Source organism: Aotus nancymaae, unplaced genomic scaffold (genome assembly GCF_030222135.1).
Source record: "Aotus nancymaae isolate 86718 unplaced genomic scaffold, 86718_ANA_hifiasm-v0.15.2.pri h1tg000002l, whole genome shotgun sequence".
Classification (NCBI taxonomy): Eukaryota; Metazoa; Chordata; class Mammalia; order Primates; family Aotidae; genus Aotus; species Aotus nancymaae.
In genome coordinates, this window is record NW_026988413.1 from 17,329,346 (window position 1) to 17,349,130 (window position 19,785).

General features: G+C 35.4%; 1 protein-coding gene and 1 long non-coding RNA gene across 2 annotated transcripts in view; one reads left to right on the plus strand and one right to left on the minus strand.

The window, feature by feature from the left end:
* LOC105713744 (uncharacterized) overlaps nt 1-19,785 on the minus strand; it is a 153,050-nt gene that overhangs the window by 48,394 nt on the left and 84,871 nt on the right. The gene's annotated exons all lie outside the window — the stretch shown is intronic.
* The window catches only part of KDM7A (lysine demethylase 7A), a 91,398-nt gene that overhangs the window by 27,220 nt on the left and 44,393 nt on the right, over nt 1-19,785 (plus strand). The window contains exons 2-7 of the mRNA XM_021665311.2: nt 5,203-5,288; nt 10,408-10,525; nt 14,431-14,591; nt 16,410-16,551; nt 17,207-17,393; nt 18,901-19,063. Coding sequence (XP_021520986.1) covers nt 5,203-5,288; nt 10,408-10,525; nt 14,431-14,591; nt 16,410-16,551; nt 17,207-17,393; nt 18,901-19,063 — 857 coding nt within the window. The remainder of the gene's footprint in view (nt 1-5,202; nt 5,289-10,407; nt 10,526-14,430; nt 14,592-16,409; nt 16,552-17,206; nt 17,394-18,900; nt 19,064-19,785) is intronic.

Here is a 19,785-nt window from a genome sequence, read left to right on the forward strand (position 1 = left end):
TTAGCTAGCAATGTTACTGTGTTTCTTGGTCTTTCGTTCTCCAGATCAACCCTTTCATACGTCTTTTCCTCATACCTCTACTTTTTTTTTCATACTCAGCTGAGTGTCTCACACTAAACTTAGCTGAGAAAAATAGAAGCCTTTAGACTGTAGTGTGAAAACCAGTTTATCTATTTTTTCTTTTGTCCCATGTGCTTTTGGTGTCAGATCTAATGATTCAAGGCTTTGAACACTTACTGTTATGCTTTATTTCAAGAGTTTTATAGTGTTCTTACCTTTAGGTATATGAGCTATCTGAGTTAATTTTTGTATATGGTGTGTGGTAGAGGTCCAAACACATTCTTTTTCATGTATATTGTCTCATACCATTTGTTGAACAGACTATTTTTTCCCCTTGAATGATCTTAGCACTCTTGCCAAAAATTAGTTGGCCACAAATGTAAGAGTTTATTTCTGGACTCTCAGTTCTATTTGGTTTGTCTGTCCTTATGCCAGTACCACACTGTCTTGATTACCGTAGCTTTGTTAAGTGGGTTTGAAGTTGGGAAGTGTGACTCCTCCATCCAGTGATTCTTAACCTTTTCTTTGGGTGACAGAAACCTTTTTGAGTTTCTTATAGGAAACTATGGACCAAGGGAATTGTATGTACAGATATATAAAATTTTGTATAACATTCACTTCTTGAATTGGAAATTTGTAGTCTTTCAGTTAAAAAATAAGTTTTTAAACAATTAGCATATTCACCTTTTGCTTTTTATGGGGAAAATGGACAGATAAACTTGTGTTCTACTCAAAAGCAAATTGTAATAGTTTGATTTATACATAGATTCAGTATTCAAACAACAGTGTCATGTTATTTGTTGACATCTTTTGGTTTTGACCTTTTGGGACTGCAGCAAGCTCTACTCAGTCTCTCAAAGACTTTACAGTAGCAAGTATACTGGAGTTCTCTCAGGTGAGAGTAGGCTTGTTTTCTGGTATATGGAGGTCTCTGATTTATTACTTTTGACATTTTGTTTTAGTTATTAGATTAATACATTTCAAGATTTTTGTTTACCTAATTTTTTACATGGTTTTAGGTAGAATTTTAATTGTGAAATTTAGTATTTTAATTGTGTATTTTTATTTAGTATTTAATAATGGAATAATAATGGAGGAAAAGTGCCTAAAACATAAATCTACAGTTTAACCAATAATCGTAAAATATGGATCCACGTAATAACAGTCATCTAGAACCCCAGGATACCACCTGCCATCCTTTCCAGATTATAATCCCCAGAGGAAACCACTGTCCTACTGTCAAGATCGATCTCTTCCTTGCTTTTAAAGATAGTTTTATTATCCCAAAGCAATATACTTCAGCTTTCCCTAGTTTTGAATTTTCTATATAAATAGAATATACCGTATGTACTCCTTTATGTCTTTTAAAAATTTAACTCAATGGTTATTAACTTGTAGAATTCATTCATTTATTGTACGATTCTTTCATTTTCATTACCATATAGAGTTCTGTTATGATAATATGCTGTATTTATCCATTTTACTATTTATAGACTCACAAATAGTGATTCTGTAAGCGGTTCCGTATAGGTAGTGCCTGAGTTTCTCTAAGGTGTGCTTACCTATAAAAGGTTTTGCTTGGTCATAGAACAGTTTTAATGTCAAATTATTTTCCACAGTGGCTGTATCAGATTATCAATTTAAAGTTCCTGTTGCTCCACATCATCTTCAGCACATAGTATCATCAGGCTTTTTAGTTTTAGCTGGTCTGTTGGGTATGTTGTATTTATTGTGCTTTTAATCTATATTTCCCCCAGTTACTTATGAGGTTGTACACCTTTTTATGTGTGATTCAACCATTTAGAGTTCCTTTTATGATGTGCCTGTCCAAGTATTTTGTTCATTTTTCTACTGGATTTTTTTTTTTTTTTTGGTATTCATTTGTAGGAGTTCAGTATATTCTGGGTGTAATTCCTTTGGTGGCCACCTGTATTGTAATGTCTTCTGCTACTCTGGCTTATTTCACTCTTTATAGTTTAATGATTAGGAGTTTGTTTTAATATGGCTGAAGTCACCACTTTTCCCCCTTATGGGCGGTGCTTTTTGTGTTTTAATTAAGACAGTCCTTCCTGCCATAAAGTCATAGAGATATTTTCTATATTATGTTATACAACCTTTGTACTTTGTGTTTTATGTGTGTTTAGGTATGATCTACTTTGGAATAAATTTTTATGTTATGAGATAGATATATAATTTTGCTTTTTTTATTAAAACAGATTTTAATATATCTTAAAATTATAAAATAAATACAAAATAAAATACCTTAAAAATATAAGATATTTTATCTTTTATAAGATATTTTATAAAAGATATACATTTATGTATATAAAATATATTTTATATATAAATACCTTTTACATAAATATATGTTTCTTTTTATTAAAAAAAGATATATAAATATATATATATATATATATTTTTTTTTTGACATGGAATCTTGCTGTGTTGCCCAGGCTGGAGTGCAGTGGTTTGATATCGGCTCACTGTAGTCTCCACCTTCTGGGTTCAAACGATTCTCCTGCCTCAGCTTCCCAAGTAGTGGGATTATAGGTATGCACCACCATGCCCAGCTAATTTTTGTATTTTTAGTAGAGATGGGGTTTTGCTATGTCGGTCAGGTTGGTTTCTAACTCCTGACTGCAAGTGATCCACCTGCCTCTGCCTTCCAGAGTGCTGGGATTACAGACGCGAGCCACCCTGCCAGGCTGATATATCTTTTTTAAAATAAAAAGATACATATATATATAAGATATTTCTTTATTTATTGTCAGAGTTTCGCTTTTGTTGCCCAGGCTGGAGTGCAATGGCACAATCTCGGCTCACCACAACCTCTGCCTCCTGGGTTCAAGCGATTCTTTTGCTTCAGCCTCCCTAAGTAGCTAGGATTACAGGCATGTGCCACCACACCTGGCTAATTTTGTATTTTTAGTAGAAACGGGGTTTCTCCATGTTGATCAGGCTGGTCTTGAAGTCCTGACCTCAGGAGATCCGCCCACCTCAGCCTCCCAAAGTGCTGGGATTACAGTTGTGAGTCACCATGCCCAGCTATATAAGATATTTATATAAAAGCGATTTAAAAAGTGTTTAGGGCTTTATATTGAGAAGTTTATTGTTGTTGTGTGCTCTTGCATGTCTCCTGTTACACATGAGTGTCCACATATGCATAGATCTGGTTTTGGGCACTGGCATCTGTTTCATATTGCCTTGCTTCCTAGCACTTTAAATAAGTCTTGATACTTGGTAGAGTTTTAGGGTGGGGGGTTTGTTTTGTTTTTGTTTTCTGTGAATGCTTTGCATATTCTTGGCCCTGTACCTTTCCATATTAATTTTAGAACTAGCTTGTTGGGTTCCACAGATGTTGATTGGAATTAAATTGAATCTGTAAATCACTTTGAGGAGAATTAATATCTTTACATTATTGAACTTCAAACCTATGGTCATGATGTATATCTTACTTTATTTTTAGGTTTTCTTTAAAGTCTCTCAGTAATATTTTATATTTTTTCTTAAAGAAGTCTTGCATAATTTTTGTTAAATTTATTCCACTGTACTTGACACTTTCATGCAGTTGTACATGGTATTTTATTTCACTTTTTAGCTTTATATTGTTGGTTTATGGAAATAGTTTTTTTTATGTACTAATATTTAGCAATCTTTTTATTGATTCTTATGATTTCTCTATAGATTCTTTTGCATTTTCTGCATGTGTAACCATAGCATTTGCAGATGATAGCCTTTTTTCCCCCAACCCCTATACCTTTTAATTATTTTCCTTATTTTACTGTACCAGTCCATCCTCCAGCACAGTGTTCACCAGAAGTAGTAATAGCAGGTGTTCTTGCTATGTTCTTAATCTCAGAGCGACTGCTTTCATGTTATTTGCATAAGATATTTTAAAAGTACCCTTTTCCAGATTATGGAAGTATCCTCTAAGCTTGCTAAGAGGTTTGTTTACTTTTTAATCATACATAAATGTTGAATTTTATCAAATACTTTTTCTGCATCTTTTTAAATGGTCATATGATTTTTTTCTTTTAATCTAGTAATGTGGTAAGTTTCACTGATTAAGATTTTTAGTGTTAAAAGCCACCTTGTATTCCTGGGATAGACCCAACTTGATATTTGCATCTTTGTTCATAAAAAACCTGTAATTCTTTCCAATTTTTTGTACCAAGGTTATGCTGTCATGAATTGAGTTAGGGAGCAACTCCTTTTTTCCTGCTCTCTGGAATAAATTTGATATTAGATTTATTTATTCCTTGAATATTTGATAGAACTTGCATGTGAGGTCATGTGGGCCTGGAGTCTTCTTTGTGTGTCAATTTTTAAAATTACTAAGTGATTGTTCAGGACTATTCAGATACTCTATTTCCTCATGACTCAGGTTTGCCCATATCTAATATTTTTAATTCTCTTAGCATAAAATTGTTCATAATATCCTCATTTATATCTAATATTTTTAGGATCTAAGTTTTGCCTCCCTTTTCATTCCTAGAATGGGTTATGCCTTTTCTCTTTTATCTTGGCCTTACTAGAGGTTTGCCAATTTTATAAATCTTTTCAAAGAATCAATTTTTGTCTTCAATGCTCTATTACATCTTTTCTGTGTCATTGATTTCTTCTCTTTGTTTTTCCTTCTATCTCTGTTTCTAAGGTTTTTTTGGCTATTATTTTTGTAACTTCTTGAGATGATAACATAGCTCATTAATTTCAGCCTTTTTTTTTCTAACGGATGCATTTAAAGCTATATGTTTCTGTTTATAAGTTCTTCATCCCACAAATTTTGTCATATAGCGTTTTCATTGTTCACATTTTGATGTGATTTATCTTTTGTCTCATTTTGTTGACATTTTATAACAGGTGACATTATAATGGTTGAGGATTTTATGGCTTATAATTGTATTATTTCTGATGTCCCTACTCCTGCTAGGAGAGAATTACTTTGAGTATAGTTTGTTCCCCCACACTCACTTAGCAAGTTCGTAGAGAACAGAATAAAATTTATTTTTATATGTGTTTCTGTGCTCTACAAAAATGTGTTGGTGAGGTGGTTGTACATTTCTCAGCTAAATTCCAACCACTGTATTAGAGTTAAGTGAAGATTTTCAGCTTACTTACACATTGATTTTTTCTTTGTCTTAGCTGTGTTGGAGTAGAAGAACATCATGCTGTTGACATTGACCTGTATCACTGTCCCAACTGTGCAGTTTTACATGGTTCCTCCTTGAGTAAGTACTAGAAGCTTAAATAAAAATGGACATTTCAGAAAAAAAAACTGACATTTCAAACTTACATGTACATGGCAATACTTTAATGGTACCCCTACGAGTTACATATTGCACCCATCAAGAACTGTAAGGAAAGATTTCGCTCAAGGTATTTTGGATGTAGTTTTTGTCTGAATTACTAAGTCAAAAGATTAAGGGCGAAAAATATGCTATCAGTCGTCATTGCCAGTGCAGAGTCCCCAAATTCAACTACATAGTTTGATATTGTAGTAAAGTAAAATTTTTCTGTTTCTGGAAACTGATTTCACTTGTTTTGCTCTCTTTACAAATAGAAGATCTTTAGTAGTATTTTGGGACAGTATACAGAGTAAGACTTCAGTGCACTCATATGCCTTATATTTTAAGGAGAAAATGAGAGCATTGATACACTAAAATATTACTTATGTTTTCTGAATTTGGTTGCTATATTGTGTATGGCCTAGAGTCCTGCCCAGCCATCCTCTCTGCCTGAAACCCCTTCCTGAGATCTGAGGAAGTAGAAGTACAAAGACACACCAGACAGGTTTCTGACCACATTCTTCTTCTTAAGAAGGGAGGGCATAGGCAGGGAAGCCCCAGGCATCTACTGGAGTGGACCAACATTGTACCTAAAATGGTATCTATTTTCAGCCTTTTACAGATGCTTCAGAAGAATACATTAGAATGTTGTTATTGTGCAAATGGGAGAGAAAATATTTAAAAGGCTTGGATTATGTTATACATTTTTTTCTAAATTTGAGATAGGGTCTTGCCCTGTCACCCGTGCTGGAGTGTAGTGGAGCTATCAGAGCTCACTGAAGCCTTGACCTCCTGGGCTTAAGTGATCCTCCTGCCTCAGCCTCTGGAATAGCTGGGACCACAGGCACACTTCACCACACCCAGCTAATTTTTTGATATTTTGTAAAGATAAAGTCTCATTTTGTTGCCCAGGCTGGCCTCCAACTCTGCCTAGACTCCCAAAAGTACTGTGATTACAGGCATGACCCACCATGCCTGGCCTTTAATAACTATTTATTTTGAAATTTTAGGCTGTGGGCTAGCATTTTTATATTCACAAATTTTTAAAAAGAAAACTATAGGCTTTGTCATTTTAGAACATTCATTTTAAAACCTTTGCCTGAACATACCTTGATAGACACACTTAGGTTGGTTGTATATGACGTCTTTATTTTACATGCAGCTTTTTTCCGAGTACTTTTTTCCAGTGGAGTAGACATTTTGTTCTATTTTTTCAAGAGACTTACTGGCAACTGACTGCCCATTTGTTTTGTTAGAAATATTAGTAATTTTTCTAATTTCTTTATATTTAAAAATTTAAGCTACATGAATGCATTAAAATATTTCCTTGTAAAATAGAGGCTATTCCTTTTGCTATGTATACGGTATAAAACTTGAGGTTAGCAAATTGGTGGAGCTGTTACAAGTGTAATTGACTAGTTTATTGTCATAAATGTTTTTTAAAGGATCTTTCTCTGGCTAGCACTGAGTATGTGATAAATAACTTGAAATAATTGTTGAGTAACTCTTGGAGAAAGTAAATAAATAATATGGTATTGTTATCTTAAGGGAAACTTACCTAAAATTTATAGCAGTTTTAGTTTAGAATTTAAGTATATAGTCCCAAAATGAAATAATTTGAATTCAACTTCTATGAAATATAATTTGCTGTGAGGCAGAATAATGTGATATACTCTATTTTTTTATTTTTCCTGTATGATTTAATTTTTTAAAAATCATGTTATGCTCACTAAATTGATTACACAATCCATAAAGGATCACGACTTCACTTTGAATAATTATGCTTTGGAGAGAAGCTTCCCTTTTCTTCTCGAATGTAAGATCAGGCATTGGCTATCTTCTGGGCAAACATCCAACTCTGAGTACTTACAGGGAAAACGCCCAAGATCCAGTCATCTGTTTTATCTTGATTTAAGGCTCACCTTGCCTACTCGTTACCTTCTACCCCAACTTGGTTAATCCCTTTTGATCCCTTTCCCTCTTCTATCAAGCCCCTCTCTCTTTTTTTAAATTTATTTTTCGAGACAGACTCTTTTGCTGTCACCCAGGCTGGAGTGCAGTGGGGCAATCATGGTTCACTGCATGCAACATCCACCTCCTGGATTCAAGCAATTCTCCTGCCTCAGCCTCCCGAGTAGCTGGGATTACAGGCGTGTGCCGCCATGCCTGGTCAGTTTCTGTACTTTTAGTAGAGACGGAGTTTCACCATGTTGGCCAGGCTGGCTTCGCCTTGGCCTCTTAAAGTGCTAGGATTACAGGTGTGAGCCACTGCTCCTGGCCTATTAAGCCTCTCTTATTTGCTACCCTGGTTTCTTGTTCGTTTCAGAGATTCCCAGGAGTCCTTATTATTGATACCATTTAGCCAGTATAACACCTACTTAATATGGTGAATATAGACTTTTTACCCTCTTAATGGGAATTAAGAACTCTGTTTGAGGGCAGGTATCAAAAAACAGCCCACAGATGACTTAAGTATATATATATTCTCTGTCTTCTTTAGGCACATGTAATCCAGACCAAATTTTCTCCTTTCCCTATAACCATTACTAAAATATTCCTTCACTGGCCTCCTTCCTTTAAGAAATTTAGTCAGCTGTTATACAGTGGCTGATTTTATGGTTTAAGCATGTTAGCCCAACAGCACAATTGTATCCTTCTTTTAATTTCCTACAAGTCAGCACATTTAAAAGGAAATGATAGTGTTTGGCAGCTTATTACATGCTGGGTACTATAGTAGGTAAGTAAGTACTTACCTATGTTATCTTCTTCAATATTTATAACAACTCCATGTGAGAAATGAGAAAAATGATCTAGCTAGCCCTTTTATGTAGCTATTTGACAGAGCTGGAGTTTGAATCCTTAGTAGTCTAATTCCAAAGTTGATGCACTTCACTGATTAATCTGTTCTGCAAAAATGAAAATTAACTACTAGAGTTGCTAAGGTAGGAGGATTGCTTGAGCCCAGGAGTTTGAGGCTGCAGTGAACTGGTGATTGTGCCACTGCATTCCAGTCTGGGTGACAGAGTGATACCCTGTCTTAAAAAAAAAACAAGAAAATTTTAAAATGCAGTATCATATCATACTTTTACCTATCAAATGGGCTGCTTTTAAAAAAAAAAAAGTAATGATGCCCATTGTTAACCCAGGGCTATGAAATAGGCTGCTTATGTAACACTGGTAAGGAAAGTAAGTTACTAGTACTGCTTTTCTGGAGGCAGTTTTGTAATATGTAGCAAGTGCCTTAAAAATCTTGATCTTTCTTCTAGCATTTCTTGGAATTTATTCTGAGGAATTAATCAGGGAAACATTAATATATAAACATTAATCTCAACTTTGAAGAAAGATTCAGAATGAACTAAGTGCTTAAGAATCAAAAAATGATTATAATATGGTACATCTTAAAATTGTAGTCTGTTTTAAATTGGTTTTAAATATTTAATAAGGAGAAAATGCTCATGATAGAAGAAAGCAGGATAAACATTGTGATTCCAGTTGAAAATAAAATGGAGTCATGTATCTATATATGGTAGAAAAATCTAGAATGAAATACCCTCAAATTTTAGGAGTGATTTTAAATGAGAAAAAATAACACACAAAGGATGCCTTAGTGGAATTTCCTAGGAAGTTTGCTTTGTGATTCTAAATTTTTCTTGTGAGTTTTTTTTTTTTTTTTTAATGGGACTTACCCTCTTCCATATTGAAGATCTGGCTGCCCTAAGTTACTTGGAAATCTTGTTTTAGACTCTTAGATAGGAATAAGCCTGATTTCCCCCTATGTTAATTATTGTGACTTCTCCTTATCCACATGAAGACCCAATGTTGTTGTATTACTACGATCTTTGTAAGGCGGGAAAGGTTTAAAATAACTTGGAATCAAAAAGTTGTTTTCCCCAAAACATTTTGTTATGAAAATGTTCAAACATATAGGAAAAATTGGAAAAATTTAGAGCAAGCACCTATAAGCCTTACCATCTAGATTCTACTATTAACATTTTCATTACATGCTCTACCACGTCTATCTATATAACTATTCTACTGTCTACCCATCTTATGTTTTTGAATGCATTTCTAAATAAGTTGCAGACATTAGTACATTTTCCAGAATCATGGAGGTTTTAGGCTTAAGAGTAATTTTCAAACTAAAAAAAAAAAAAAAAAAAAACAGATTTAAAACTGAAATTATACATTGATAGAATGCACAAGAGCTATAGGTGGTGCCACTCTAGTGGAAAGAGGAATGAGGTCCAGAGATCATTCCTTGGCTTTTTCTCCATCTCCCCTTTGTGAGGGGTTTTTCCACACAGTTTGAAAATTTAGCGGCTTAACCCACCCCTTCATTCCTACATTGAGGAGTCTGGATCCAGAGGTGTTAAGTGACCTGCTCGAGGTTGCAGAGAAAGCTGTTGGCTGAACTAGGAATCAAATCCAAGTCTTCTGATTTCAATTGTGGTGACTACTGAAGCTTATAGCCTTCCAGAGCTGTAGAATTACAGGGTCTTAACGTTGGAATGAATGATGAAGTTATTTATTTTGTCATCCTACCTGTCTTTCTTTAATTATGACTCAGTCACCTGCTCTTTGTGTCAGTGTAACTGCTTATTTGGGGAGTAAGTCTTAACATGAAAGAGGAAGGAATTATGCTATTAGAATAGATTTCTTATGTGAGATAAAAGGCCCTGTCCTGAGAAGACCATTTGGATGGTCTGGATAATCATATTAGGACCTAATGTTCTGATGAAAATCATAATTGCATATAATTTGGAAATTGTATAGTATCTATAAGTGTAGACATTATAAAAGGCTTCACTGCTGATTTGAATTCCTTGATTTAAATTTAAATATTTTGAAATAAAAAGAGTAGGTTTTAATCCACAGTTAATTGTCTGTAATGGCAGCATTACATTAAGCAAAATTCTCAGGCCTCGAACTGCATTAAAAACTTGAGTGTTTTTAATGTACTTAGAATTGTTATTGCTGATTTTGTCAAACATAATGATTAGAAAGCACATAGTATCACCAGTTACCAAAATCATTTTCTTTTTTTAATCTTCTAAAAATACAGTGAAGAAGAGGAGGAACTGGCACAGGCATGACTACACAGAAATTGATGATGGTTCCAAACCTGTGCAAGCTGGAACTAGAACTTTCATTAAGGAATTACGTTCTCGAGTCTTCCCAAGGTATGGAAACTTACTCCGATAAAAGAAAATGTAAGAATGTCGTCTGATACAGTGACATTACCTAAAGGTAATGTTTTCAAACTTAGGCTGCAACCCATTATTGTCCTCAGCCAGCTTTTCACCATTTTTTCTTCCTTAATGAAATAGAAAAGTATCAGTTCATTCCAAGTAGCAGAGTAAGCATATTTTCATGGAACTTTCGTTATGTGTATGTGCACACTGGGTCACCCTGTAAAAACGTTTAAGTGTGGGTCACAGTCCAAAAAGTTTGAAATACACTAATCTAAAGGAGTTGTTCCCAGCACTTGGTTCCTTATGATATGCAGCTGCTGCCTATTTTTTTCTTTCGCCTCACCTTCTCGTGTTTCCCAACTCTGTTTTTTTCTTCATTGCTTTTATATGCATCTCTGCCCTAGGTCCACCAGAAATACATACAACCACTGCAGGACTGGGCTTTTTGAGTTTTTAAAAATAATGGAATATATTTGAATTGTCTGGCTCAAAGAGAGTCGAAAGCATTATAAAGCATTTAATCATGCTAATTTAGATCATTTCCTACTCACTGCCTGACATCTATTTAAAGTGATGATGCTTAATAGGCTTTTACACAAGATCATAGCCAGGCTTGTTAAAGAGGGGAAGCTCAATTTAAATTTAAATCACAGTATCACATGCAGCTTATTATGGAATTATTTCAGATCCTGAAATGATAAAACCCCTGCTGTTTCTCCTCAGTCTTTAGAATTCCTCTTTAGCCCCCTGCCCCTTACGCAGAAACATATAATGATAAGCATCTACTGTTGGCTCTCTCAGGTCTGTCAAGAGACAGAAAGAACACATTTTTAAAATGTAGTGTTTCCACATGATTTTTGTGATGTTAAATACCCTGTTCTCAAAAAAAGAAACAAATTTTTTTTAATCAGTTTCCAAGCTGTAGGAGAAATGTTTGCTTGTTTGTTTTCTTTTTTATTGTCTCATGCTTGATTGGTTTGGCACTTAGGTCCAAAGTTTTCAGTCTGGCTCCATTGGTGGGCCTAAGACAAGTTTGTGCGCTCCCTAAAGTGGTATGTATAATTTAATGTCAGTTGGGAGTGTTCATTTCTCAGGGAGAGGAGCTATAGCTTTCTTTCTTTCTTTTTTTTTTTTTTTCCCCAAATAGGTTTCTGACACAAAAATGTAGTGTTAAAAACACTGGCCTGGCCGGGCACGGTAGCTCAAGCCTGTAATCCCAGCACTTTGGGAGGCCGAGGTGGGTGGATCACGAGGTCAAGAGATCGAGACCATCCTGGTCAACATGGTGAAACCCCGTCTCTACTAAAAATACAAAAAATTAGCTGGGCACGGTGGCGCCTGCCTGTAATCCCAGCTACTCAGGAGGCTGAGGCAGGAGAATTGCCTGAACCCAGGAGGCGGAGGTTGCGGTGAGCCGAGATCGTGCCATTGCACTCCAGCCTGGGTAACAAGAGCGAAACTCCGTCTCAAAAAAAAGAAAAAAAAAACAAAAAACACTGGCCTAATAATTATGTGACTTTACTGCCACAGTGACCACAAATGAGAACAGGTTATAGGGATGATCGCATATGTCCAAAATGTAATTACCATTAGTTCAGGATGTTTGGGTTTTAACGCCATAAACCTTTGCAACATTTAAAACCATAGTAGAGTAACAATAATTACTAAGTTACACATACTTGATATGATTAACACAGAAGTGTATAAAACAGTGAATTTTAAGACTTAGTATAAGTTTTTGAGACCCTTTTCTACATAAAAACATTAAAACATTTATGTATATGGATGTATGGATATATATAATTTTAAAATAAAATAGTATTATGCATAGTGTACAATTTGTCTTCTTTATTATAGTTCATAGATATCCTTCCATATGTATGCATAGATTTACCTCACTCCCTGAATGCTGTATAGTATGCAGTAATCTATAGATATCATAATTTGCTTAACCATCCCCGTATGATAACATGTTTAGTTTGTCTCCAGTTTTTCCTCCTGCAAAAAGTGTTGTACCTATATTTTAAACACTTGTCATTATATATGTTTGATCAAAAGGGGAAGTAAAACACCAAACATTTGAGATCAGGGAATAAAGGTTATTTAAAGTTCTCCCTTAGATGTTGAAGGAATTATTTAATCCTTAGAGGTTGGGGGAAGGAGGGACAATTGTGGATGCTTACTGGGGAAACTAAAAGGTAATACAGAGCTCCAGTTTAGTAGATGAGTCAAATGAAGAATATCTAAGCTATTTGCTTACAAGACTATCTAGGAAAGGGCTCTCAGTTTTCTTAGGCCTCAGACTTGTCCTTGCCTTATTGAGAGGATTGGGAGATAGGAGTCCAGTAATTCAGAAAACCAGCATCTCCTTTTTCTCCTGTCTTCTCCGTGCCATCTAGGCAGCAGATGACATCATACAGTTAAGATCTGATTGTGTAAGTGGAGACTATTGTGTTTTAACCTTTAAGGCAAGTGTTGCACTTAATTTTGAATGTATAGCAGCCGTATCCTTCAAGCAATTGGGAGATAAAATCTGGAATGTCCCATTGGAAAAGATCTGGCAGGCAAAGGGACAAACCACACTTACGTTAATGTAATGCATATAAGTGTTGATCATCAGAGAGGGCAGCTGGAAGTCCAACCCTTCTTGGCTTAAAGTCACTACCTGATATTAAGACTTATTGAATACTGGTTGTAACAGGTCATTTAAATCAGTAGTTGTCAATGGGAACATTTTGGACACTTGTCTCAGTGGGGAGGGACCAGGGATGCTAGTCATGTTCCAATATGCAGAACAAGAATTAATTGTTCTGTGTTCCATCAGACTTGAGATAGTTGTATAGAATTTTATAGTCAGATAAAATCTGACTAGTTTTTATTTTATTTTATTTTATTTTATTTTGAGATGGGAGTTTTGCCCTTGTTGCTCAGCTGGAGTGCAATGGTGTGATCTTGGCTCACTGCAACCTCCGCCTCCCCAGTTCAAGCAATTGTCCTGCCTCAGCTTCCCCAAGTAGCTGGGATTAAAGGCACCCACCACCATGCCCAGCTAATTCTTGTATTTTTAGTAGAGACAGCGTTTCACCATGTTGGTCAGACTGGTCTTGAACTCCTGACCTCAGGTGATCCACTCACCTTGGCCTCCCAAAGTGTTGGGAATTACAGGTGTGAGTCACCATACCTGGTCTGACTAGTTTTTAGTCTCATTAATGCACACTCTACCTTTTTTGCTCTCCAAAATTCCTATGCAGTTTGTATCAACTGGCTTCTGATGTTTCTACTTAACTTAAATCTAACCATTCATTACAACTAGTTTTAAGCATCCTATTATTTTATTATGTCTTCTAGTGTAGTTTACATATTAAAATACAGGTTGAGTATCCCTTATCCAAAATGCTAAGGACCAGAAGTGTTTCAGAAACGATTTCAGATTCTTTTTTTTTTTTTTAATATTTGCATTATACATAGCAGCTGAGCATCCCTAATCTGAAAATCTGAAATGCTCCAATGAGCACTTTGAGCACCATATCAATGCTCAAAATATTTTGGATTTTTGAGCATTTTAGAGTTTGTATTTTTGAATTAGGGATACTCAACTTGTACATACTTTACTACAAACAAGGTTGGTTTTTTCTTTTGCATTTAGAGCACTTTATATATTTTTCTAATTATATGTATTGAATTATGTACATTACATTATCTATAAGGTCTTGTTTAGGATAGCAAAATGAGATTAACAAAACATTTGTCATTAGAAGAAGAATGAGATATGATAGTTTAAGAGCCACTGATACAGCATGATCCAGTATATGAATTAATCCATCACCACAGTATGTTTTTAAAACTGAACTTACCAATTAAAATGACATTTTTATTCTTATGTTTTTCCTAAGTGCCGATGAGATAATTGTAAAGATGCATGGCAGCCAGCTGACACAAAGATATCTGGAGAAACATGGATTTGATGTCCCTATTATGGTTCCTAAATTAGATGATCTGGGACTCAGGCTCCCTCCACCTACATTTTCTGTGATGGATGTGGAACGTTATGTAGGTACGAGCTTAATTTCTTTAAGTACTTCGGAAAATACGGTAAAAGTAAAAATGATAGTCCTCGTAATATTAAAGGTTAAATGAAGAAATGTCAATTTAGTTTCCTGCTCAGAAAAACAGAATGACACATTTTGCCTGTTCTTATTTACTCAGCTTCATCCTGCTGCTTTCTTTTGGGCCATTACATTTTCTGATACTTGCTTAGGGGAAATCATTACTGAGGGATAGATACAGATACCAGGAAGGAAGATATTGGAAAATTGGATTGGTTGGATTGGTAGAATACAGGTGCAAAATTTCCAGATTCCAGTATACCAGCTGCACAGTTAGTTCTCTGGAGTCTGCTTTGTGACCTGCTGCTGCTTAGAGGAAAAGTGGTAAAACATTTTCAAACCTGTTTTAGAGTAATGACTAGGTGAATATTGCCATTTAATGATGTCTGGTCTTAATTTGTGATTTTGCAAATTCACCAAAGAGACAGAAAGACCTGAGAAATGAGGGGGGAAACCCTTTACCTCTTGCCATGTTGTTGACATTTTCAGTCATTTCATTTATTCTCATGACATTTACAGATAAAGCTGACTATATGTAGATGTCATTCCTTGTAGACAGTAAAGAGAATATTTGAGATTAGATACCAAATCTATTTTGACTCAAAATTGTATACTTACTAAATTATCTCCTCAGCATGGAATATCTGAGAACTTGTCCCTTTATCGAGCCATTGGTTGACAATTCTTATTGATTATTGTTTCACTGAGGAAATTTAAATGTCATAACTTCGTATTCAACTAAATTTGAATATTTGATAAATTAGAGGATGAGGCTAAGGCTTTACCTCAACCTATTTGCATAGATAGCAATTACAAAACAAATAGCTAGTGTAATACATGTGCAGAAAAAAAATGCTCAAACTGCTTGATAGGTAACTTTTTAGTACTGCAAAGCACTTTAATACTATTAACAGAATTTTGTTACCTTCTGAAGATAAAGAAGTCTACAAAGCAAGACTTTCTTAACCTCTATGAAGTTGCATTAAAGAAAGAAAATGGCATTTTGTTTACTATTTCAGATTGGTTAACTATTGCCATATTTTGAATTCTACCTTATCCCATAGTCCATTGTGAAATGAATTATGCTTCCTAGTGTAGCAATGCTGTGGTCTGCAAACATCACCTCATGGGTTTATATGAAAAAGGTAAATTAATCACAATTTGGAACTCAGGCTTTCAGACACTGGCACTAATGTGAACTGATTTTTGCTTCCTAACCACTAATTTTTTCTTGAAGGAGAATATTAGAAGACAGTATCAGGAGGGCAGAAATTATCCTGGTCAACTTACATGCTAATTCCCCAATGAGTGATCTGTTTTTTTTTTTGAAACGGTAGACTTTGAATATTTTAGGTGCTATAAAAGTGAAAGGGAAAAGTCAGTCCCCTCATTTTATGCCCGAGAAAACGGAAATCCAGAAAATGTTGCAAAATTTCTACATACCAACATAATGTATTTTTTGTCATTATGAGCTGCACACCAAGATATCACTGGTATATAGAAAGCTTTGTAAGCCAAATCATTTTTACGTTCAGTGTAAATTATGCAGCCTTGTCTTACTGCTTTCCTCTTCCTCTGAAAAATTGTCTGTTTTCCTGAAAGGTCCAGTTGAACTTTAGAAATTAAGAGTATAGGAAAAATCTTTGTCTAGGCTGCATAGTTTTATAGTTGGTTTAATTATCATACCAAGTTAAAATATTTTTGATTAGAGCATCTGCTGATGTAACTCTGAAGTCCAATAATAAGACTGTAATTTTTCTCTGCAGGTGGTGACAAAGTGATAGATGTCATTGATGTGGCGAGGCAGGCAGACAGCAAAATGACACTTCATAATTATGTTAAATACTTCATGAATCCTAACAGACCAAAAGTGTTAAATGTGATCAGCCTTGAATTTTCAGATACAAAGTGAGTAGTTCTGGGCATTTTGGTTTTGCATTCTGAATGTTAGCTAAATGTAGTTTAATGATGTATTTATTTTAGGAAGAAACATAGTTGTGACTTCTAAAGTTGTCCAGTGGTAACAGTGTTATAAATTTTACATTGGGATGCTTAGAGATATTTAAAAATAAGATGTATTTTAAACTTTTGGCTGGGCTTGGTGGCTCACAAAGTGCCTGTAATCCCGGCACTTTGGGAGGCCAAGGTGGGTGGATCGCTTGAGGCCAGGAGTTCAAAACCAGACTGGCCAACATGGCATAACCCTCTCTCTACTAAAAATACAAAAATCAATTGGGCGTGGTCACACACGCCTGTAATTCCAGCTACTCAGGGAAGCTGAGGCACAAGAATCACTTGACCCTGGCAGGACAGATGGTGGTTGCAGCAAGTTGAGATCACTCCACTGCATTCCAGCCTGGGCGACAGAGCAAGACTCTGTCTCAATTAAAAAAAAAAGGAAAGAAAGAAAAGATGTGTTTTAAACTTTTAAGTGTTGTTGTTAACCATAAGTTCCATTTAATTATTTGGTTTGGGTATAGATGGGAGAAGCAATTTTTTAAGAATTTTTAAATCTCATGATATGAGTGTGTGTGTGTATATGTGTATGTTTGTTTTTTATAAGGATGTCTGAATTGGTGGAGGTCCCTGATATAGCCAAAAAACTTTCCTGGGTGGAAAACTATTGGCCAGATGATTCAGTCTTTCCCAAGCCATTTGTTCAGAAATATTGCTTAATGGGAGTTCAAGACAGCTATACCGATTTCCACATTGACTTCGGTGGAACTTCAGTCTGGTACCATGTCCTCTGGGTAAGATTGGGGTATTTTTTGTTCTCTCGCTGACAAAAACATATAGCCCTAGTTTTTCAGTGGTATATTCATTTGTTGTAAAAATGCTACTTGTAAAGGGGGAAGGTTCTTTTTTTTACTTTTTAACCAGGACCTGTCACTTTGCCTTTAAACATTGTGATTTTTTTTTTAAATCTCAAGTAATGGAAGAACCATGACTTTTAAATTTATATTAGATTTACTTTTGCCCTCGTCTTTTAAGTTGGTTTCTTTTAACCTTTTGTCTCTTTTTGATTCTTTTCCCCCTTAGTTATTCTTTAATTAAATATCCTGAATTAAATAAGAAGGAGCAAAATTACAGTAATAACTGCTTCTGGCCTTAATGTTGGGCTAGGGTAGTTTGTTGGATAAGTCAGGAATGCCTTTAAAAATACCTGTTCTTGGCTAGGTGCAGTGGCTCACACCTATATTCCCAGCACTTTGAGAGGTGGCCAAGATGGGAAGATTATTTGCTCCCAGGAGTTAAAGACCAGCTTGAGCAACATAATGAGACCCTGTCTCTAAAAATAAAAGTAAAAAAATTAGCCAGGTGTGGTGGCTCATGCCTGTAGTCACAGCTGCTCAAGAGGCTGAGGTAGGAGGATCACTTGAGCCCAGGAAGTTGAGGCTGCAGTGTGCTATGACTGCATCACTGCACTCCAGCCTGGGCAACAGAGCGAGACCCTATCTCAAAAAAACAAACAAACAAACAAACAAAAAACAATTATTTTTAATTTATATTCATCTTGCTTTATCTAGAGCTGCATTGTTTAAAACAGTAGTCACTAGCCGTGTGTGACTAAATTTAAATAATTAAAATAGAATGTAATTAAAAATTCAGTTCCTCATTTATACTAGGCACATTTCAAGTGCTCAGTAGCCGCATGTGGCTAATGACTACTGTATTGGTTAGCACAGACACAAAAAATTTCCATTATCACAGAAAGTTCTATTGGAGAGAACTGGTATTGAAACTGAGTCTTCATCTATATCAAATGCTTGTGCCTCAGCAATGTTCTGGGCTATATTTGATGCTGGGTTCTTGGGTTCCTGTTTTTTTTTCCTTCATGAAGAAGCAAGGAGTAGTTTATTAAAGGAAGCTTATTTAAAAATAATCATTATGCTGTGGATCTTAGTAGAAAGGGCAAAGCTTGCAGAGGTGACTGTGGGCCTGTCAACACATATTTACTTCTCTACTTGACAGTGAGAGGAGGTCAGTGGGATGTTTGTGGTTCTCTACCCTCCTGTCTTGCAGCTGTTTCTTCAACACTACTTTATTGACTCCTTGTCAGTTGAGGAGGGGAAGCTTTAAACATGAAAACATTTACTAAGGGCAATAGCTACTAATAAGCTGGTGAAATATGTCTTTGAACCTAGAAAAGTCTGGTAATTATCTCAATTTATATCATGTATTGGGAAATTGCATCATTGTAGGCTATTCTAAGTATGGCTTTTGCTTTTTCAAAAATAGTATGATATTTCCTTTTAGGGTGAGAAGATTTTTTATTTAATAAAGCCAACAGATGAAAATTTGGCACGTTATGAATCTTGGAGTTCATCTGTGACCCAGAGTGAGGTGTTCTTTGGCGATAAGGTGGATAAATGCTACAAATGTGTTGTAAAGCAGGGACATACCTTATTTGTTCCTACAGGTAAGGTTTTCATCTCACCCCCTACTCACCATGAGTCACATGGAGTTGGCTTTTAATTAGAACCTTTGGCTTTAACATGTTTGGAAAGTAGTTTTTATGACATTTGTTAATAAATAATTCTGATCTTGGACAGTTTACTTTTTGTTCCTTAGAGAGTTTCTCTTCCAGTTAGGACTCCTTTCGGCATTGAATTTATGTCATTTGCCTCTATTTTTATTTTTATTGAGATAAAATTCACATACCATAATATTCACCCTTTTAAAGTATACAACTCAATGGTTTTTAGTAGATTAATAAAGTTGGGCAGACATCACCAGTAGCTAATTCTAGAACATTTTCATTGTCTCAAAAAGAAACCCTGAACTCTTCAGCAGCAGCAGTCACTCCCCATTCCTGCCTCCCCTGAGCCTCTGGCAGCCATGAATGTACCTTCTGTCTCTGGATTTGCCTCTTCTGGATACTTTATGTAGATGGAATCATATGATATGTGGGCTTTTGCATCTGGCTTCTTTCACTTAGCATATTATTTTCTGGGCTCATCCAGGTTGTAGCCTGTATCAGTACTTCATCTTTTCATGGCCCAGTAATGTTCCATTGTAGGATATACAGGCTGAGCATCCCTAATCCAAGTGTCTAAAATCTGAAATGCTCCAAAATTTAAACTTTTTGAGCATCTGCATGATCTTCAAGAGGAAATGCTTATTGAAGCATTTTGGATTTTG